Source organism: Saccoglossus kowalevskii, chromosome 22, assembly GCF_978046115.1.
Source record: "Saccoglossus kowalevskii chromosome 22, keSacKowa6.1, whole genome shotgun sequence".
Lineage (NCBI taxonomy): Eukaryota > Metazoa > Hemichordata > Enteropneusta > Harrimaniidae > Saccoglossus > Saccoglossus kowalevskii.
This window is the reverse complement of record NC_140662.1, coordinates 4648920-4672140: the sequence shown is the minus strand read 5'-3', so window position 1 is coordinate 4672140 and position 23221 is coordinate 4648920. Positions and strand designations below refer to the sequence as shown.

At 37.8% G+C, this 23221-nt stretch overlaps 2 protein-coding genes and 2 long non-coding RNA genes across 4 annotated transcripts; all 4 read left to right on the top strand.

The window, feature by feature from the left end:
- The first annotated feature begins 1979 nt into the window (after nucleotides 1-1979).
- Nucleotides 1980-15134, top strand: LOC144351908 (uncharacterized). The gene is made up of 5 exons (XM_085495593.1): nucleotides 1980-2140; nucleotides 7836-9724; nucleotides 10471-10693; nucleotides 10948-11193; nucleotides 12233-15134. Exons 2-5 carry the CDS (start codon nucleotides 7973-7975, stop codon nucleotides 12727-12729), a joined length of 2718 nt encoding a protein of 905 aa, XP_085351719.1. The 5' UTR covers nucleotides 1980-2140; nucleotides 7836-7972; the 3' UTR covers nucleotides 12730-15134.
- Nucleotides 15135-15434: 300 nt separating this feature from the next.
- On the top strand, nucleotides 15435-15985 carry LOC146728640 (uncharacterized). The gene is made up of 2 exons (XR_014928200.1): nucleotides 15435-15591; nucleotides 15861-15985. It is a non-coding gene; the product is annotated as an uncharacterized LOC146728640 (long non-coding RNA).
- Nucleotides 15986-18533: 2548 nt separating this feature from the next.
- Nucleotides 18534-22082, top strand: LOC102809722 (uncharacterized). The gene has a single exon (XM_006817200.3). It carries the CDS (start codon nucleotides 18534-18536, stop codon nucleotides 22080-22082), a length of 3549 nt encoding a protein of 1182 aa, XP_006817263.2.
- Nucleotides 22083-22160: 78 nt separating this feature from the next.
- LOC146728639 (uncharacterized) lies at nucleotides 22161-22734 on the top strand. The gene is made up of 2 exons (XR_014928246.1): nucleotides 22161-22334; nucleotides 22604-22734. It is a non-coding gene; the product is annotated as an uncharacterized LOC146728639 (long non-coding RNA).
- The last annotated feature ends 487 nt before the right edge of the window (nucleotides 22735-23221 follow it).

Genomic DNA, 23221 nt, shown 5'->3' with positions numbered 1-23221 from the left:
TACTAATTACCTAATTTGCATAATTAGTCAGTTTTCGGTTTTTCCACTGATATCTCAAGTACTAATCATCACATTTCAATGAAACTTGGTACATAGATGTCATATGACACTGCACAGACCTGATAATTTTTATGGTAATATCAGTACATATAATTACCTAATTTACATAATTAATTAATTTTCAGCTTTTGATATAAGTAGTGAGCATTACATTTCAATGAAACTTGGTACTTACATACTCAAGGACTATGCAGAGATTGATTGTTTCAGATAAATATTTGTGCATATTAATCACCTAATTTGCATAATTAGTTAATTTTCAGCTTTTCCACGGGTATCTCAAGTACTAATCATCGCATTTCAATGAAACTTGGTACATAGATCCTTTAGGACTATGCAGAGACCTGATTAGTTTCAGGGTAAATAATTGTGCATATTAATTACCTAATTTCCATAATTAATTTTCAGCTTTTCTACTGATATCTAAAGTACTAATCATCACATTTCAATGAATCTAGAATTATGCAGAGACCCAATTAGTTTTTGGTAAATATTTGTGCATATTAATTACCTAATTTGCATAATTAACCAATTTCCAACTTTCACACTGATATCTAAAGTACTAATTTCCATTTTAATGAAACTTAGTACAAAGATTCTCTAGGACAATGTACAAACCTAATTAGTTTGGGGTAAAACTCTGTTCATATTATTTTCCTAATTAGCATAATAATTCATAATTTTTTGGTTCTAATCACATTTCAATTAAGCTTGGTACATAGAGTTTTTGTTACATTGCGCAGACCTCATTAGTTTTACACTCAAATCTGTTCATGTTAATTTTCTGATTTGCATAATTAGTTTTCAGCTAAGTAATTTCAAATTATATTTAATGTGTCTCCAATACTCTCAGCACATGGGAGTTCTTTCTAAGCTTTCTTTGATTACATATATTGTATTTGATATATCATGTTACAAGTATAGAGAATTTTTTTTTTTAAAAATGGGGTTACCGTACACCGTACCGTAATCTAATGAGAATAATGTTGCCTGAATTCTAGCCGGCAAAACTGGTGAGAATAATCATATACTCACAATTATGTTCATTCAGAAATAGATCTTCACATCCCAGGGAGGGGGGGGTGAATAAAATATGGTACGCAAGCTGAAGTAAAAAAAAAGCTCATGTTACCTAAACTTGGAAACAGTATGATTTTAGTATGTATATAGGGTATATTAAAAAACACTAATTTGAGCAGCGTCATTCCGAAATGTCGATCTTTTCAAAAACTTGGTCTCAAAGTTCGGCACAATGTTGACAAAAGGTGGAAAAGTTCATCTCTACCATATATGGATCTCATAAGTGACCTGATTCCCTGAATTACCCTGTTTTGGTACAACTCGCTTATTCGATGAAACTTTTAGCGTATATTTTGAGTTACACAGCCAGTTCCCTCTTTTCTTCACAAATTCACACAACTGCACTTTCCTTCAGAAGATTGGGACAAAAATAGACACATTTTTGGGGTAAAAACAGAAAATTTACTCAAATTTTGTCTGTTGGCTCCAAAATTCAGGTTCATTTCCAGAAACATTGAAGAATATGAGAAAAAAAAGTGCAAAACAATTTAGGCGAGAAAGTCTGGTGCTGAAAAGGTGAACTTGTATAATATATTTGGTGTACATGTACGTACGATAACACCCGACAATTACCGATTACTCGACACTCCCGACAATTACCGATTATTCGAGAACGCTCAATTGCCAATTAAACATAGACGTGGTACAATAACTCGTAATAATATAGACTGAAAGTATATTTTGTCTTAAAGCACACGTAAGCGGAATTTTTCTTGTTCATCTTACGTGGCTAGACGAGTTGTTTATTTGGCTTTGTCGACAGAGGGAATTTCCCGGAAAAATGACGTAATTTTTGTTTCAGACTATACTCGTCTTTGAAGAAGTGTCACGCCCCCGTCTTACAACACAAAGAGTCACATTGCCCTCGGTCGTCCTTCCTGGTAGTGGCTTGCCTTCAAATAGAACAGCGAGCGCATCGTATTAGTATTCTGTCGCCGGCTATCCGCATTACCACATCGTCCGCTTTCCATCTATCCACCGTGTCTATGGCGTGTTTATTGTAAGTAAAGCATGTGTACGTTATATTTATCACTTCCGGTGTTTACATTCTTGAAAGTTTACTGATTCGCTGATTCTCTTCCTCGTTCCTTACACTTCCGAGCTCACGGGGACCCAACGGGGATGTAGTTTTTTTTATTGCTTGGCCTGGGGTTTCTTTGTAGCAATTTGTGTCTCCCAGCGAAAGTACCCAAACGTTAAGCTTACCATACCATATGGGGAGATTCGATATTTCGGGCGATCCGCTCCGTTAGGATTATTCCCCTTAATTGTGTGCCGGCCATCCGCTCCGCTAAAATTGCCCTTAAAATAATTTTTGTTGGCGATCCGCTCCGCAAGGTTTGCCCATAAAATCACTTCTGTGTGTGTGTGTAATTTCCAGTGTCTTCACGTATTATTTCCTCTGTGATTTTTTTGGTTGGGCCGATTTTGTTCAAACTTGAGGCAGGTCATATCTTCACTCTAGTTGGTGGTAAAACCTGGGGGGATCCTGGGCTACCGTAACCAGTCTTGTGATTGGTTAGTTAACAAACGCTGAACAGGCCACGCCTCCAACTGTGTCATGCGTTCGGACTAACCGTTAGGAATTCCTAAATGGAGTCAATTTGTGTAGTTTTTTTGATTTATTCTGCAGATATCGGTAAAATGTAGGTAAGGCTTTGGCGAAATTCGAAGGAGCAACTAATATTCTTCAACCTGGTATTTTTTTTAGATTTTATTTTTCATTCTTTTCGTCTGTTTTTTCGATTTTAAAAAATGTGAGCTGGCTGGAGCCTTCATCCCTTGTCTATTTCTTACACTAGATACCAGCCGATACCCCCCCCCCCCCCGCTCATAGAGACTGCGTATTACAGTTGATTATAGTTCCTGGGCTCCCTGTGATAAAAGCAAAGACTCAGTTTTGTGCATTTCACTGTCTATTTAGGGGGAGGACAGATTCTGTTGTAAAATTAAAAAGGTCAACTCAATTTTTTGTGTAACATTCAAGGTTATTTGCGAGCAACGGTAGAGTATGTTTTCCGAGTGTAAATAAAAGTTCATTGTGTCCCGTGCAGTTAATTCCTCCAAAACATTGCTAACATATACCACAGAGGGATTGTGCATATACTATAGTGTTTGTTATAGCTCAGACAACTAATTATTTATTAGTTGTCTGAGGTTATAGAGCTTAGAAGCTTCTGGAAGCCTTCCATCAAAAACAATGCTAGCCGATGTGGCCGGCGTTTCGCTATTTAATTAATTAATATATGAATCATTTTTGGTCGATTCATGTTTTTTCTTCGGATGTGGATAGATACAGACAAGCGTAACATTTGCCATGACGTGACATCCATATATGTTAGAGATGCCTATGTCTATGCCTATGTCGACAGCAACTATGAGTTTAAAAATTATTTCTCAGTACTTATTTACTGTTAAAATGCTGTACCATTACTTTCACCATCCTACTACAGCCAGATCTGAAGGCCTTTGCCGCATTCTGGCCATGCTGTGTGGCGCGTATCGCGTGGACGGGTTTCACGTTCTCTGCACGTAATAAGCTCGGTTATTAAGCATCCTTTATTGGGGATGCCCGGTGGCCGAGGGGAAGACGTGTAGTGGCGTGAAGCTAGGCGATTAGGTGCCGTACGCGAGCGTTGGTTCGAGTCACGCACGCAGTACGTATTTACTATAATTAGACATAGTCTTTACCTTGCCGTTTATTCCGTGTTATTTGCTTACTTTACTTCCTATGTCGACAGCAACTATGAGTTTAAAAATTATTTCTCAGTACTTATTTACTGTTAAAATGCTGTACCATTACTTTCACCATCCTACTACAGCCAGATCTGAAGGCCTTTGCCGCATTCTGGCCATGCTGTGTGGCGCGTATCGCGTGGACGGGTTTCACGTTCTCTGCACGTAATAAGCTCGGTTATTAAGCATCCTTTATTGGGGATGCCCGGTGGCCGAGGGGAAGACGTGTAGTGGCGTGAAGCTAGGCGATTAGGTGCCGTACGCGAGCGTTGGTTCGAGTCACGCACGCAGTACGTATTTACTATAATTAGACATAGTCTTTACCTTGCCGTTTATTCGGTGTTATTTGCTTATGTTAGAGATGACCTTTCAACTTTCATTGGCCTTAGCATTACGCCGAACTCAATGAGAGCGATGCATTGTTCCCGTGCTATGTTTTGCATAAAAACGTTAGTGCGTGAATTAAAATGATATTTTGTTTAACACTGAGAATAAAAATGTACATTTAATAATGAATTTGTTTTAATGAATTGAGTGCGCAAATAGAGACCATGAATTACTAGAGTTTTTACGGTATTTGTACTAAATTCGAATCACCGTCAGCTACCATGCGAACACGAACACGACCGCCACGACCGCCTCACACAAAGATCAAAACACCAGTCATTACGGGGGAGGATTCAGGCATTCACCTGCCACCTACGCCCAACACGATAGTCGGAAAGACGAGAACGTTCCAAAAATGGTTAGAATTAAGCCAGATAAGAAAGTGACAAAAACGATAGAACTTCTCTAGAATTCGAATGCCAAGACAAATACTTCAGTGTGGTTAACGGTGTGGTCGGCGTCGGGGCTAGTAAAATATATATTTTTTTCAAGAACTGAATTAATAGGATACATATTTTTTGTGCGCGAATTAATAAAATAAATGTTGGTAGATTCAATAAATAGTAATTTTTTTCGGATGGAAATTGGTACAGACAAGCCTAACATTTGCCATGATCTAGCATCGGCAGGTTTTGAGAAGAGAATTTCACGCACACGACGGCAATCAGGGTTTCGTTCCGATTGAGTTTGTAGATAGGACTCAAATCTTCCCGAGATGAACATAAACATGTCTAGAGACTAGGTTTTTTCCTTCAAAAATATATTATACAAGTTCACCTTTTCAGCACCAGACTTTCACGCCCAAATTGTTTTGCACTTTTTTTCTCATATTCTTCAATGTTTCTGGAAATGAACCTGAATTTTGGAGCCAACAGACAAAATTTGAGTCAATTTTCTGTTTTTACTCCAAAAAATTGTCTATTTTTGTCCCAATCTTCTGAAGGAAAGTGCAGTTGTGTGAATTTGTGAAGAAAAGAGGGAACTGGTGGTGTAACTCAAAATATACGCTAAAAGTTTCATCGAATAGGCGAGTTGTACCAAAACAGGGTAATTCAGGAAATCAGGTCACTTGTTACATCCATATATGGTAGAGATGAACTTTTCAACCTTTCGTCAACATTGCGCCGAACTTTGAGAGCAAGCTTTTGAAAAGATCGACATTTCGGAATGACGCTGCTCAAATTAGTGTTTTGAAAACCAACACAAATAATCACAACTGCCGTTTCGTTGATATTTGCATAACGTTTATCTTTGGGATGGTTTAAATGATACATGTAACATATTATCTGTATACTCTGGTGAGTGTCTGCTGACGATTCTGATATAACGGGTGATAAGCTTCCTGGCGCAAACAATGCGTGTTTATCTAAGTCTGTTGTCAGCAATATTGTCAATCAAGACTTTGTCGGAAAAAATATGGTCATAACTTTGCGCAATTTTCTTTTAACTCTTTTAAAGTCAATATTCTACACCATTTTACTAACGTGATGACGAGAAACAGAATAAAAGCGAAGACTCCAATGATAGACGAGGCAAAGAAAAATCTGCGACTCAGTGAGGCGGGGTCATATTATTATGACCAACCTCGCGAGTGGTTCAAAAGGGGGGTTGAACTACTGTATCCGCATCCACGCGAAAGATTTTCAACTACATTTAACAATTAATTTGTTTTAATTAATAGAATGTTTACATTATTTGCACTAAATTTGAAATCGCCGTCAGCTACACTGTAGCTATTTTCGCTAGCCAAGGTCTAAGTTTATTCGACCAAGCCTCTAAACAGATCATTTAGAAGCCTATATGTTGAAGACACGGGACCGTGCGATTCGGACATGCGAACGCGACTGCAACCCTGCGGTACCGTACGTTTTATTAGCACTCCACACAATGATCAAAACACCAGTCATTACGGGGGCGGATCCAGGCATCCACCTACTTCCGCCCACACGGTAGTCAGAATGGCAAGAAACTTCTAAAAATGGCAGGAATTCTCCAGAATTCGAATAGCATGACAAATACTTCAGTCTTGGGCAGTACTCAGTATCAAAACCTGGATCGCCCCTGAGTTATCGTATTATTTCGTGAAAGTCTGTCGGCTTTTCCTTTAGATATCTCATGTAAATCTCGACGTAGTTTACATCCAAAGTATACGGTGCTTTTAAAATTATTTTTTCGGAGAGTTTTAAAATAGCATTAGTTCTAATCAGGCATGATATATCACACCATGCCCCACTGGCTATTTGCTGAGTTGTCGATTTCATGTCAATATCTGGAATTTCCCACATTCATTGAAATGTTTGTTCGTTGTTGAAGGGTCGAAGGATCATGCATTTTTTCACAATGATTAATCATTTCTTTTGCTGTCTCCCGCCCCCGCGGTTTGCAGAGTATGCCAAACTTCAATGACTCAGCTCAAATGCAGTTTAAAACGCTTTCCACGTAATTGTGACTTACATTTTGTTCTTAACAACAATGGTCCCTACCACATTCGGAAAATCCAAACATCGCGATTTAAACTAAAGACGTAGTGCTATTGTTCAGGGGAAAAAAACTCAACAGGTTTACCATTTGGCCATTTGTGTATCTCTGGAATTGCGTTTTAATTCGTGTATGTGTAAAACAAATTTCACACACAGGTTTCATCTAATTAGCTTAACTTACAGTTGAAGTCTCTGAGCGCTACGGATTATCAGGCAAGCAGACGTTCGACTCGGACAAATAAGTAAACAACAGCCGGATTATTGACAGATGTATTTCTAAATTATTGGCGTAATTCCACAAATTCCAGTGTGTAAAAGTTCACAACAAAGTAACGCAGTTGAGATTGAAAATGTCTGTACACGTCACAGTTGTTCGATTTGTTTCACGCGCTGACATACGCTATTTAATAAACATCCATTGTAACAACAAATGTTTATTATACTGTACTACAACAACTTACTTTTGATAATGACACCAATTTACCAATGAAGTGACCACTCAACGTTTGTACTGATGTCTAACTACAGAGGGCGTGATACACGGATTTCGCCAGTGTATTGAGCACTAAGTGACCGCGAGAAAAAATAATGGGCCAAAGCATTTTCAAATATTGCGTGATTATGTTATCCATTAAAACTAACTGTAACTGTTGTAATAATTATAGGTTGCTGCATATTTAAAAAAGTACTTTGGAGATGATCTCTGGCTTTCAAAAATTCTACTGCATTATATTTTTTATAGTGCGTGCGACAATGATTTCAGATTTTTTTTCAAATGCAAATGAATGTAAATCATCGACAAAGAAATGCAGTTATTCATCTGCACACCTGTATTATGGGGGTTTTCGCCAAAAAACAATTATCATGACCAACACATTTCTAATGTCCTAATTCATCAGTATAGTAGATTGGAAAAATCACTACATCAAAGTCAAGTTTTAGGATTTTCTTGAACATATTTTTGTTCTTCACACTTTACTTACTTCATTATGTCCTAACTTTGATTTGTTATTGATAACCACCAGGGGATATATTGTTAACACAAATCAATGCATTAAACAGAAGCTGATAACATATTTTTTGTCAATATAGGCACAATAAGCATGTTTCACAAAGTCACTGCTGTTCAAACAGAAGATAATAATACATATCAAGAATTGAGAGAACCAATATTGGGTGGAGAAAGATCGATCAAAGTATATTCATACTGTTAATTTAAATTGGAAAACATGGAAGGTAAACGTAGCCGTGGACGTCCACGCAAGCCTCAGATTCTGAATTTGTCTTCACAATCTCCCAGCAGACAAGAATGGAGAGAAGAAAATAGTCTTTCACCATCGGATCCGAAGATTTCAGAAATATCTGCTGTTCCAAGAGAAAACAATAACACAGATATAGACTTCAAAAAAAAACGTGGCCCAGGCAGACCAAGAAAATGCCCAACATCAACGACCATTGCCAAGTCCCCATCACAGCTAGAAACAGTACAGTCATCTGCACTAGATGGACCAGGAAGCCTTGAAGAAAAGCATGGTCCCGGTCGTTCATGCAAGTCTCAGACTGATAATGATTCTCCTGACATTGGAATAACATCATCAATGGCAGATTTGATGATTTCATCACAGTCATCACAGGATGAAGATTGTGTGAGTAAATGTAGAGATGAAGTTGGTGGTGACAGTGATGTGTATTGTGGCAGACGAGGAACAAGTAGGAAGATTGGTAGGCCAAGAAGAGGGCGAGGAGGAAAAGGTGGGCAGAGTCCTTCAGCATCTTATCAGGAGTATTGTGAACATGATGCAAAAGTAAAAGAAGAGAATAATTCATGGATAGACTCCAATAGAGGAAGAAGACGTGGTCCTGGTAGACCAAAGAAATCTCCTGTGTTCACAACAGCTACAGAAACTCCACTAGATTTAGAAACTGGACAACCCTCGTCATTAGTTCATGCGGAGAGCATGGAAGGAAAATATGGTCGTGGTCATCCATGCAAGTCTCAGACTGATAATGATTCTCCTGACATTGGAATAACATCATCAATGGCAGATTTGATGATTCCATCACAGTCATCACAGGATGAAGATTGTGTGAGTAAATGTAGAGATGAAGTTGGTGGTGACAGTGATGTGTATTGTGGCAGACGAGGAACAAGTAGGAAGATTGGTAGGCCAAGAAGAGGGCGAGGAGGAAAAGGTGGGCAGAGTCCTTCAGCATTTTATCAGGAGTATTGTGAACATGATGCAAAAGTAAAAGAAGAGAATAATTCATGTATAGCCTCCAATAGAGGAAGAAGACGTGGCCCTGGTAGACCAAAGAAATCTCCTGTGTTCACAACAGCTACAGAAACTCCACTAGATTTAGAAACTGGACAACCCTCGTCATTAGTTCATGCGGAGAGCATGGAAGGAAAATATGGTCGTGGTCATCCATGCAAGTCTCAGACTGATAATGATTCTCCTGACATTGGAATAACATCATCAATGGCAGATTTGATGATTTCATCACAGTCATCACAGGATGAAGATTGTGTGAGTAAATGTAGAGATGAAGTTGGTGGTGACAGTGATGTGTATTGTGGCAGACGAGGAACAAGTAGGAAGATTGGTAGGCCAAGAAGAGGGCGAGGAGGAAAAGGTGGGCAGAGTCCTTCAGCATCTTATCAGGAGTATTGTGAACATGATGCAAAAGTAAAAGAAGAAGATGCATTGCAAGATGACTGTACCAAGGCAATCCCACAAATTGAACGGCGTAGTAGTAGCAGAAGAGGTAGACCCCCATCAGCACTGTCTCTACAGTTTCCATTAAGTTATAAGCTCTACTCGATTTTTGAGGAGCAAATTCGAATTCAGAAAAAAAAATCTGCAGAATCAACTAAACTAGTTGGGCAAATTGAAAGTATGATCCTGAAATATGCCAAGAAAAAGCCACAGTTTGAAAATATGAAAACGTTCCACAGTGGTAGTCACTTTGAGAATTTAAAGGCAAGTAGTACGAACTCATAAACATGTTCACTGAACTGTCTTTTTTGTTGTTGGTATATTGTTTGTAATTGCATAGATCATTCATTGAATTTTACCATGCTCCACCATCATTAGGTAAAGGGAAAGTATATGAGTAGAACATGTCTGTTCTAATCATTGTTGTTACTGTTGTCTCTTTGATTATCATTACTCGAAATATTTTATATGATCAACTTTAAACCTCCTAGTCAATCATAATTTAGTGCAAATCATCAAAAAAATAAATAGGAAGAAAAATATAAGACAGATACAATTTTGAAGAACCAATAGAACATAATTCTGTAATTTGGTCGTAAATTGAGTACAAAAGTCTGCCAAATAATCACTTGGTCCAAATTTATTAAAAGCAAACATTCTCACATTAAAAGAAATATGAATAATAAATTATGTTATACATTATTATGATGACCATATTTTTCTTTGTTAATGTTCGTATTTACTGTAAAAAATGAGTTTGACATGAACCTTTATTCTAACTTTGACCTGCAACGAAAAAATGATTGTATCAAGCAGCTTTTTGCTAGTAATATCCAGATTCTCAAGGGATTCGGTTTTTACACTATGTTTCATTTTACTATGTTTTATTTTTCTTAATGACATTATACAAATTCATATCCTAGTCAATCTATGTATGCCCAGACAATAACTTACTTATTACTAATATTAATTATAATTATATTATATTATTGACCATTCTGTTTTAATAGGTCTCAAGTCCAGATGAACTAGATATAATGTTTGAATTGGCTGCCACGGGAACATGTGAGAAGATTAATGACCCCTTAGACTGCCAATGTTTCATGCGACTACAATTGGACCAATCTGATGCCTTATTTTGCTATTGTAAAGATGGTTATCTTTCACCTAAGCTACTTCTAAAAGCTTTCAAAGGGGTGGTGTCAACTGCTATAAAACATATGCATTATCCAGGTATTTTCACATTACATGTATGTTGTATATAAGTATTATTGTTCCAGGCAACAATTTCTGACAACGTTTTGATATATAAATGCAAATAATGGTGGTGCAAATGTTGCATTTTCCAATTAACATGTGGCCATCCATAGGTTAACCTCTGCTTGTCAAAAACAAAGACTCATCAATGAAATTCTAAAATGACAGTCTTTATTTTTAAATAAAGAGTTATCATGAATTCCTAAAATTCATTTTATATTTATTAACAGATATCAATGTTAACATATTTGTACCCGATGACTCAGATGGCAGTCCCTCAGTTCAGCTACAAATAACAGAAAAACCAACCGACAAATTTCTCCTTGATGTTGATCTTGTGATTGCTATTGCGATAGACTGTAAACAGTGGCCTGCTGGCTATGATTCTTGGATACTATATCCCTGGTTTTCTCAAGACGAAGAACTTGAACTGAAAAAATGTCCCTTTCACCTTGTTGCAAAATCTCCTCCTCCAGGCAAGTTAATATGTTCACTCACGCACATTTATTCCTCTCTCCCATTTGAGAGAGATTGGCTCAAAACATATCAAAAGCATTTTAGCTCTGTTGTCGACTTTGTCGAACGGAGCTTATCATATGAGTGATTGTCTGTTGTCGTCTGTGTTAACTTTTTACTTTTTCGACTTCTTATTGAAACTACAAACTTGAATGCTTTGATACTTGATGTATATGTACCTTGTGTAGACCTTTTCTTCGATTTGTTCGTTTCATGATGTTTCCTTTAATTCTCTAGTTTTGGTGAATATTTTTGGTAAAAAGTGATATTTTCGACTTCTTGTTAAAAACCGCAAGTTCGATTGATTTGATTCTACATATATAGGTACTACATGTTGACCTCTAAGATTTGTTCATTTTGTGATGATATATTCAATTCTCTAATTTTAATAAATATTTTTGTAATTTATGGTAAAAAGTAATATTTTCAACTTCTTGAAAACCGCATGTCGGATTGATTAGATGTTATACATATATGTACCTCAGGTAAACCTCTCTCAAATTTGTTCATTTTCTGTTGATATCTTCAATTCTCTAATTTTATGAATATTTTTGTCATTTTTGGTAAAAAGTGATATTTTCGACTTCTTGTTGAAAATCGCAAGTCTGATTGCTTTGATACTATACATATTGTTCATTTCTCTAATGATATCTTCTGTTCTTCAATTGAAATGTGCATTACTAACAGCGTAGTTATCTCCTTGTTTTTCTCGTGGCACCTTTAGATTTTTTAAATTCGATAATGTGCAATACATTATTCCTAAGGTCCAAATGAGTACTTTAAACTATGAAGACAATGTTGTATATTCATAATATCATGATGTGCATCAAACTGATACATTTCAGATAAATATAGTTAGCCATTTTACATAACTATTAAAAGATGTCAGTCGAATTGTATGCATATGACACCTCCTTTTGATGGATATTAAGTATTATACATATATATAATGAATGAGAGTAATATCTAACTAAATACACCAGTATTGTTGTTTTTCAGATCTACATGACCCAAGACGGGCCACAATGTGGAGAATATCATACTCATTATTGGAAAAGAAGATATTATACACAACTGACTCTAAGGGCAGACAGCATACCTACGAAGGAGAAGATGACCTCAGCGGTACAACTTGTCGTAAGCAATGCCTTCGTCTTCTCAAGTTGCTAAGAATGAACCTTTTGAAAAAGATAAACAAACGATATCACGATTCAGTTCCTTCTTATTTTCTAAAGACAGCATTTCTACATGAATGTTTAAGAATGCCAAACTCAGAGGATTGGACAAAGGAACACCTTCATGAGAGGATTGTACAGTTGCTGGAGTATATTGTAAACAAAATTCGAAGAGGAGAATTGCGTCATTTTTTTATTCGCAGTCACAATCTTATGAGCTCACTGCATTCTACGACTAGGCATGAGCTTGTGAAACACTATGTACCAGTGCTTAAAGACCTCACAGATGGTTCGCTTCACAAAATATTCAATCTTGAGTAGTTGACTCAAAGAAATTGCATGACTCACTTTTTTCATGTTTGTATGTATGCAATATGTGAGTCTCTAAACAGTATATTTTGACAATTTATGTTTTCAATTTGTTGAAAAAAGGTTAGGAGACATTTGAATTTGTACACAAAACTGTAAATTCAACTTTTTATTTAGAATTACAAAATCAACTATTTTACCAAACATTTTACTATGTGTGCAAGCCCTCTTCCACAAGATACTGCATTTTATGTATATCTTATTCCATTTTGTAGCTCCGTTGTCGACCAGATCTTATCATATGAGTGACTTTCCGTCGTCATATGTGTAAACTTTTTACTGTCACGACTGTATATGTACCTTGGGCAGAACCCTCTTAAGCTTTCTCATTTCTCATTTTTTTGGTAAAAAGTGATACTTTGGACTTTTTGTTGAAAACCGCAAGGTTAATTACTTTGATATTATGCACATATGCATTACAAGTGGACCTATATCAGATTTGTTCATTTCATGATGATATATTCAATTATCTAACTTTGATGAATATTATTGTAATTTGTGGTAAAAAGTGATATTTTTGAATTCTTGTTGAAAACAGAAAGTCGACTGCTTTGACGCTATACATCTTGCGTAGACCTCTCTCAGATTTCTTCATTTTCTAATGATATCTTCAGCTCTTTAATTGAAATGTGCATTGTTAACAGCAGATCTATATCAGCCGAGCAGCTGCTTATTTGTCATGTGACATGTCACTGTTCTACCTGCATGTTTATAAATCAAAATACCACTAGAAAGTGTTGGTTATCGGAACTAATGTGACATCAATGTTGGTCAAGGAAAGGGTTTGACTCAAAACATCAACCACAGAAGGTAAAGCTTCTAAAGACTGGGCTATTGCAGTTTCTGGCTGATGCCATTGAACAAAAACAGGTATTAGAGAGGTCATTTGACTGTCAAGTGACATGATTTGAATTATTTATGAGCATATGACTAAACGTACAATACATATTTTGTAATAATATAAATTATCTTGCGTTCAGGACTGTGCACTTCAATGCAACAGAATGCTAACAATTTTTGTTTCATTGTATAATTTCCAAACACTTTACTCAAGAAAAAAAAAACTGTGGGTTTGTATCAGTAAAGCCACACTTTCTTGTGGTGTTTCTAATACATATCATTTTATTGTTTGCATGCCAGCGTGAATTTTATTCGCTCACCCTGGTGAGGCACCTTGATTTACTGTACGTACTGTTTGAACTCATAAACAAACTATTATAATGCCTACATGCTCCCACTTTGTGAGTAAGGTCGTTATTTTTTTAGTTAGTCAAGGATTTTTTGTCCAGCAAAACAGTCGGGCTACCGTAGTTGGTTTCATGAAAGCTTTTACAGATGGTTAGAGCGGGAGGGTCGTCACCCGCGCAGCGCAGGAAGTGAGTCCCAAGCGAAGATAACACACGCTAAAAGCGCAAAGGCTCATGGGTAGATGTTTGTTTGACACGCCATGGCCATCTGACGCATGCGCAGGTGACGACTCCCCAACTTTAAATTTGTATTTACTGTCATAAGCCTATTTGTGGTCACCTGTAACTGCATATTGACATATATTCAGGTGTGTTTTATTCTTGTACACTTTGTTTTGATTGTGTACAAAATAACATTCGTGTGATGCAATAATTAACTATACAAATCATATGCGATTTGAATTATTGATACGCACTACTATTCCACCGCGAGATGATGAATGGTTTGAGGACATCAAGTTACGAAAACATTGAGTTACACGCGCCCGTATTATAGAAACGCTGCCAAATTTTGAGCCACGCTCGACTTGTAACTCGATGTTCAATTAATAGTTAACAAAACTTCGAGTTACGGACAATATATTTTTATTTGTTTTGTGTTGAACGTCCACAATTAATAACTCGAAACATAATTTATGTTGCCCGTAACTCAAAGTTTGGTTAACTGTTAATTGAACATAGATTTATAATTTTTGCTTGGTTTTGCAAAAGTAGGTGTGCTTATTAATATATGGGCATGGTCATGTTTAGAACACAAACAATTCATCATCTCATCCGATGCGTATTCACATGTTCATTTTGTCAAATGAATAATATCATTTTATGTTGCAAAATATTTTTAGTTTACAATATATCGTGATGATCCAGTATCAACATTTAACCCAAAACTGAAGTCGTACTGAAAAACTTCAGTGTGAACACTACAAATGCTAACAATTATTTTAGCATATTGATATGGCATTATTATTTGATATAATATAAGTATACTTGTATTTCTTCAAACATAGATTTGCAATGTTCTACAACAATATTGTGTTTTGTTGTTAAAAGCAGTCACATGCAATTGTATAATAATTAACTGATAATAAAACCGATTTAATATGATTTTAACCTGTAATGTTATAAATTGACTAACCAATGATGTAATAACAAATTTACCGATATTTGTGAAGCGTATATTTATACATGGATGGATTCTCATGTTGATTCAACCTGCTTGCCTGACAGTGCAGTTCCTTCCTTGCCCTCTCACCTGACTGATGCTCATAGTCGCAAAGGTCACCGCCCTTCAAAGGATGGTGAGTGCATCAAGCAGTATTAGGTGACAGAAGTTTTAATATAATTTTATCTGTGGATTATAAAAGGGATATATATGAGTGTAACTCCTGCGGAGTGATGTCTATTTGTTTTGCGCTTTGGCGCTGTTTAAGTGCTGTTTTACCTTCTGGTGCATAGCGCCCTCTGGGGTTGAAGGTCTCCAGCGAAGATTAAATAGTTATGACGCAGTTGCAATGTGCGTCCACTTTCTCTAGTTTTTCATGACTATTAGCTGTGACCCGGAAACGAGGTATGATTTTATAGTTTTTTGAACATACACCGATTTCAGTCGATATGATTTTGTGTAATTTTGAAGTCTTTTGCAAGAGAAATCGAGAGTTTTCTGATCGTGAACCCGAGTGGTATAAAATGGTCGTGTTGTGTTGGTCTGACCTATGACCCCAATTCGTTCACACTTGTATTAGACGTTGATGGCGTTTTACCGCACTATCTCATTCAGAATAATATGTTATTGTATTTGTGTACTTAAGATTGTTATTGTTTTATTTTGCTTCACAGTTTTACGTGATTGTGATTGCCAATGTGAACTGTGATTAAGGACCACATGACTGATTTATCGTGATTCATGTGAATAAGTTGAACACAGTGAAGAGTGAATAAAACGATATATTGGTGATATAGAACTGAGTGACTTGTCAATATCTTAATCGACACTCATCATATAACACAGTAAAACTCGCCCGTTGGACTATTGAAAGTCATGGCAAGTGGAAAAGACACGCAATATGTGAGTAGATTTGGTAGGCCCGTAAGGATGACAGAGAAGGGCTTCCAGTATGAATCCCAACAGAAACAGAAATTATACGAGACATCTTATAACCAGCTACACCTTAAGATGGATGAAATTTATAGGATGCTGAATGCTAAAGAGAATGCCAGGTTGGTACATAGGCATTATAGGAAGTGGTTACTACTGTCAGAACGGTTCAGTCTCTCTGAACAGAAATACAGAGAGTTGTTAAGTGAGAGTGAATTGCCTCAACATGATCAATTATTTTCTGAGCAAAGACAAAATATGGAGATGTTTAAAACTGCTGTACAAGAATACCTGGCCGCATTTGAAGAAGTTAGTTCCTTCACAGAGGATGATGAAAAGTGTGACTCGCTTTCTCAGACAAGCAGGTGTGGTAGTCTCTCATCCTTGCAGTCTAACACCAGTCTAATGAGACTAAAAGAAGAACAACGTAAAGCTGAGTTAGCCGCAAGAATGGCGGCATCACAAGAAAGACACAAGTTAGATATAGAAAAACAAAGATTGGCAAATGAAACTGAATTATCTCGATTGGAGTTAAAGCGGCTAGAAGAAGAGTTAAGATTAAAGGCAGAAATAGCTGTAAGTGATGCGAGAGCAAAGGTCATAGACGACTTTGAACAGTATGAATATGGGTCAGAGGTCAAGTTTAAACCTGACATTAAAACAAATGTAAGCACCCCTCTTAATGATGTTCTCACTGATATTAATGCTGTTAAACACGAGTGTATATACACCCAGCCACAGCGTGAGTTCAACACCTTATTAACTCCAAATAAATCATCATGTCAACAACCACTTGCATCCCCTAATCATGGAAATGGTAAGGTTGAAGTTGATGTTTTATCAAAACTTGCTGATTTGTTAGCTAGTAGACAAGATGATCTTCCTAGGAAGGAACCAGAAGTTTTTAGTGGCAACATATATGATTACCCAGCGTGGATACGATCCTTTGAGATCCTGATTGAAGATAGGAAACCGTTGGCCACAGATAGGTTGTATTACCTCAGAAAGTATACAAGTGGTGAGGCTAAAACAGCGGTACAAGGTCTACTGACTTTAGACACCACTGAGGCCTACATTAAGGCAAAACAAATCCTAGCTGAGCGCTATGGTAATCCACTGATGGTCGCTGACACCTACAGAAAGAAAATAAATGACTGGCCATACATCAAGTATGGTAACAGTATTGAGTTAAGGCGATTTTCTGATTTTCTTCAGCATTGTCAGTCTGCAATGAATACAGTTAACTACCTTGTGGTTCTGAATGATCCCGAAGAGCATAGAAAAATACTTCGAAAGCTACCAAAGTCAATAGGTGAAAAGTGGTTAAGAATTGTTGATGGCTGTTTGACCGATCCTCTAAACCAGTCATATCCTTCCTTCTCTCAGCTTTGTAGTTTCATTAGCAAAGAAGCACGTATAGCTTGCAGTCCATTGAATGTGAATTATGATGACAGCAAGACAGAAACAAAGACGAGAAGTGGTAAGAAATGGACAGCTACCCAGAGTTTGGCAACAGCAACAGGAGAAACAAAGAATACTCAAGGAGACTCAGCCACTCAGACTGGCTTCACTGGTAACCTGAAACGATGTGTATTGTGTAAAGGAACACATGATTTGGTGTACTGTAAGCAATTCCAAAGAATGACATTGAAAGATAGATACGCCACAGTGATAAAACATGGTTTATGTTTAGCCTGTTTTAAATGGGGACACAGAAGATGTGATTGCCGCAATAAGAAGATGTGTGATATCTGCAAGCGATTACACCCAACCCTTCTACATGACTACTCTTATAATGCCACCAGAGATCCAATAAATACTGAAGATGTCTCTGTTGATATGAGTCCTAGGTTGGAATGTGCCACTTCACACAGAGTCGAGATAGATCACCAGAGGGATTCCTCTTTACCATGTTCCCATTCTCTTATAATTCCTGTTTTCCTGCACCATAAGAGCGTACCTAACCAACAAGCCACTGTTTATGCTCTGTTGGATCCTCAGTCTGACTCTTGTTTTATTACAAAATCTATGATGGAGAAAATAGGCGTAAATGGTCCAAACATTCAAATAAAGTTATCAACGATGCTGGCCGAAAAGGTAATTGAGTGTAACAAGATAGATGGACTAGTTGTTATGAATATGGACCGTTCCATAAATATTGACTTACCAGCAGTCTTCTCTCGAGAATGTATACCTGCCAGTCACAGCCAAATTGCAAGGCCTGATACAGTCAGCAGATGGCCACATCTTATGCAAGTTTCCAAGTATTTACCTCCTTTCAGAAAGGATATTGAGATTGGTCTTCTGATTGGTATGAATTGTCCTCGTGCTTTGAAACCCAGGGAGGTCATACCTGGTGATGATGACGATCCCTATGCAGTTAGAACCGATCTTGGCTGGGGCGTCATTGTGTAATGAATAGTCCAGATTATGATCTGAGTAGCTACTGTCAAGTGATAAATACTGAAGGTAAAAGATGTCACTTCACCTACCGAACCCAAGTCAAGGAGATTAGCCCCTTACAGGTCAATAAAATGTTTGAGCAAGATTTCAACGAAAGGAAGTCTGAAGACAAGATATCTCTGGAGGATAGACAATTCCTACAAATTGTTACAGATGGAATTCACCAAAGAGAAGATGGTCATTTTGAAATTCCCCTCCCATTCAGAGAACCTGAAATCAGTCTCCCTAATAACAGAGCTCAAGCAGAGAAACGTTTACAAAGGTTGAAGTACAGGTTACTAAAGGATGACCAGTTGAAGACAGACTATGTTGAATTCATGAGTAAAATTATAGATAGTGGTTATGCTGAAGCAGCCCCTCATGATAACGATTTGAAATGGTACATCCCCCACCATGGTGTTTACAATCCCAACAAGCCAGGGAAGGTCCGAGTTGTGTTCGATTGTAGTGTTGAATATCAAGGACAAGTGCTTAATCATCACCTACTTCAGGGCCCAGACCTCTTAAATAACCTGACTGGTGTTCTGTGCCGTTTCCGAAAGGAACCTGTGGCAATTATATGTGACATTGAAGCCATGTTCATGCAGGTCGGTGTTGATATTAAGGATCGCAATTATTTGGGGTTTCTTTGGTGGAAAGATGGTGACCTAACCCAAGAACCTTCAGAATACAGAATGACTGTTCACTTGTTCGGTGCGACATCATCCCCAGCGTGTGCAAACTTTGCATTGAAAACTACTGCAGATGTTAATGGTGATGAATCTAATCTCGAAGCAGCAGATTTTGTGAGGAATGACTTTTACATGGATGATGGACTCAAGTCAGTTCCTGATCCCACCCAAGCTATCAATCTGATCGAAAGTTGCTCACAGTTGTGTGCCAAGGGAGGATTTAAGCTCCACAAATTTGCTAGTAATGATAAACGAGTTGTCGAGAATATCCCTGTTGATCTGAGAGCCAAGGATATTCAGAGCTTTGATATTTGTCATGATAATCTTCCAGTGGAAAGAGCACTTGGTGTGTATTGGTGTTTAGAGTCTGATACTTTTCAGTTTCGAATCGAGATAAAGGATAAACCCTTCACCCGCAGGGGTATATTGTCTACTGTTAGCTCGATTTTTGATCCCCTTGGTTTGGTCTCTCCAGTCTTGCTTATGGGGAAAAGGATTTTGCAAAGATTAACCAAGGATGGAATGGATTGGGATGATCCAGTCCCGGAAGATACAAGATCGCAATGGGAAAGGTGGAGGCATGAGTTGTCTCTTTTGGCTTGTCTCAAGGTGCCTAGGTGTTACAAGGGTGATGATATTGTTGAGCTTAGTACAGTTGAGATGCATCATTTTTCTGATGCTAGTCTTCTCGGCTATGGTCAGTGCAGTTACCTGAGGCTACAAGATAATCAGGGTAATGTTTCTTGTTCTTTAGTGATGGCCAAGTCTCGAGTAGTTCCTGTGAAACCAATCACCATACCAAGGTTAGAGCTTACAGCAGCAGTCACTTCTGTGTTGGTGAGTGAGTTCTTAAATAAGGAACTGAAGTATGATGGTATTTCTCATTTCTTTTGGTCAGACAGCAAGGTTGTATTAGGGTACATTGCAAATAAGTCTACCCGCTTTCACATATTTGTAGCCAATAGGGTACAGAAAATTCAAGATCATACACAGCCAAGTCAGTGGAGATATATTGAATCAAAGAAGAACCCAGCGGATATTGCTTCAAGAGGTTCCAGTGCAGATGATTTAATCCATAATTCTATCTGGTGGAAAGGTCCAGTACTTCTATCCACAGTAGAATCTCAGAGCTCTACATCGAAGACAGAGCCATTTATGCTTGATAATGCAGACCCAGAGATTAAGAAGACTGTATCAGTTCTGCATACAAGCACCATACCAGATGAATATGAAGATATGCTGAGTAGAGTAGAGTACTTTTCTGACTGGCATCGATTAAAGAGAGCCATAGCAGTTTGTCTAAGATTTAAACAGAGGTTAATGAACCACACGATTTCAAAACCGAAAGTACACTTGATGAATTCAGCAACGATTAAACAAAACTACATTCCCGTGAATGTGGATGAGATGCAACAGGCTGAAAAGCTGATTATCAAAATGGTACAGAGCAGAGACTTTGCCGATGAGTTACAGACGTTGAGACAGAGTTCAAGAATTACAAGTCCTGCCAGGGAGAATTCTAGATCAGTACCAACTGTGAAGAAGACAAGCTCATTATTCCGACTAGATCCCTACCTAGATGAGGAGGGAATTATACGTGTAGGAGGAAGGATTCGTAGAGCTAACCTTCCAAAGGATGTTGCCCACCCTATTCTACTTCCTAAGAAGGGGCATGTTACAAAGGTCTTAATATTACATTACCATGAGAAAATCGGTCATTCAGGCACTGGAATGACGCTTAATGAGATACGAGCTTATGGTTATTGGATAGTAGCGTCTAGGGCAAGCGTAGGAAGTGTTGTTTGGAAATGTGTAACTTGTAGAAAGTTGCGTGGGTTGTTGTCGGGTCAGAAAATGTCTGACTTGCCAGTTGATAGGCTAGAGACTGTCGCCCCCTTTACATATAGCGCTGTTGATTGCTTTGGCCCATTCTTTGTTAAAGATGGTAGACGTGAGTTGAAACGTTATGGAGTATTGTTCACTTGTCTAAATTCACGAGCAGTTCATATAGAGGTAGCAAATTCTCTTAGTACTGATTCCTTTTTGAACGCACTTCGCCGTTTTGTTGGTCGCCGAGGTCCAGTGCGTCAACTCAGAAGTGATCAAGGCACCAATTTTGTTGGAGCTAAAGGTGCCCTGGCTGCAGCGTTAGCAGAGATGGATGACAGTAAGATCAGTAGAGAGTTGTTAAAGGACAACTGTGACTGGATAGCCTTCAAAATGAATTCCCCACATTCGAGTCACATGGGAGGAGTGTGGGAAAGGATGATTCGGTCAGCTCGGAATGCATTATCCGCACTTCTATCTGTTCATGGTCATCAATTGGATGATGAGTTGTTGAGAACATTAATGGTAGAAGCCGAGGCTATTGTGAATAGCCGTCCCCTCAGTTATGACGATATGACCAAGACAAGTTCTCTACAACCCCTTTCTCCTAGTCAGATACTGACGCTGAAATCGAAGGTTGTTTCACCTCCCCCTGGAGTTTTCCAGAAAGCAGACCTTTTCTGTAGACAGCGTTGGAGATGTGTCCAGTATCTATCTAATGAGTTCTGGAGACGATGGAGAGTCGAATTTCTACCAACCCTACAACAGAGATCCAAATGGATGAAGTCCCAACCAAACCTACAAGAAGGTGATATCGTCCTGATGTTGGATGAGAGTTTACCAAGATATCAATGGCCAATGGCCAGAGTAATTGAGACATTTGTGGGACAAGACGGACTTGTTCGGAGAGTTAGGCTGATCGCTAAAGGTTCTGTGTACGATAGACCTGTACACAAGTTAATATTGTTATTAAAAAGGGATATCCCCGTCGAGAAGCCATAGTTATTATATTTAATTAGATATCATTGGATAAATGATAAATTGTTACCAATTTAGGGGAGCCATGTAACTCCTGCGGAGTGATGTCTATTTGTTTTGCGCTTTGGCGCTGTTTAAGTGCTGTTTTACCTTCTGGTGCATAGCGCCCTCTGGGGTTGAAGGTCTCCAGCGAAGATTAAATAGTTATGACGCAGTTGCATTGTGCGTCCACTTTCTCTAGTTTTTCATGACTATTAGCTGTGACCCGGAAACGAGGTATGATTTTATAGTTTTTTGAACATACACCGATTTCAGTCGATATGATTTTGTGTAATTTTGAAGTCTTTTGCAAGAGAAATCGAGAGTTTTCTGATCGTGAACCCGAGTGGTATAAAATGGTCGTGTTGTGTTGGTCTGACCTATGACCCCAATTCGTTCACACTTGTATTAGACGTTGATGGCGTTTTACCGCACTATCTCATTCAGAATAATATGTTATTGTATTTGTGTACTTAAGATTGTTATTGTTTTATTTTGCTTCACAGTTTTACGTGATTGTGATTGTGATTGCCAATGTGAACTGTGATTAAGGACCACATGACTGATTTATCGTGATTCATGTGAATAAGTTGAACACAGTGAAGAGTGAATAAAACGATATATTGGTGATATAGAACTGAGTGACTTGTCAATATCTTAATCGACACTCATCATATAACACAATGGGTTTTTTTAATACTGCAACTACCTGTATACTAATTATTAGCAATCATTTTAATCAGTGTTAAAAGAAATTTAAATTGTCAGTTATTTATTTAGTTCTAATGTGTGTTTAACCAGCATTATTGAGAACAATAGCATGGCGATTGTTGCATATCATCAATAATCAGTATATCAGAGTTCAGTTGAACGCCAAAGAAAGACTGCAGACCCTTAGGTAAGTATGGCCATGGAGGTAGTAAAGAGAAGGAGTGAGGACGTTATTGTTTCCGCTGGTTTCATGATGCTTTGGAGTTGTTACACATTTTAATTAGTTGGCAAACACGCTGTACAATGTCACCGTTAATCGGCTTATGTGTTTCGCACTGCGCATGCTCAAACAGTCAACAATAATACAGAATACAGCGAAAGACGTACGCTGAGTGTACTTAATGCCCCACCGA

What these genes read in the sequence shown, in the direction of transcription:
- LOC144351908 (XM_085495593.1), top strand. Translation starts at nt 7,973, where the DNA reads ATGGAAGGTAAACGTAGCCGTGGACGTCCACGCAAGCCTCAGATTCTG. An exon ending in GTCACTTTGAGAATTTAAAG is followed by an intron (nt 9,725 to 10,470) that starts GCAAGTAGTACG and finishes CTGTTTTAATAG; the next exon opens with GTCTCAAGTCCAGATGAACT. An exon ending in AAAACATATGCATTATCCAG is followed by an intron (nt 10,694 to 10,947) that starts GTATTTTCACAT and finishes ATTTATTAACAG; the next exon opens with ATATCAATGTTAACATATTT.
- LOC102809722 (XM_006817200.3), top strand. Translation starts at nt 18,534, where the DNA reads ATGAATAGTCCAGATTATGATCTGAGTAGCTACTGTCAAGTGATAAAT.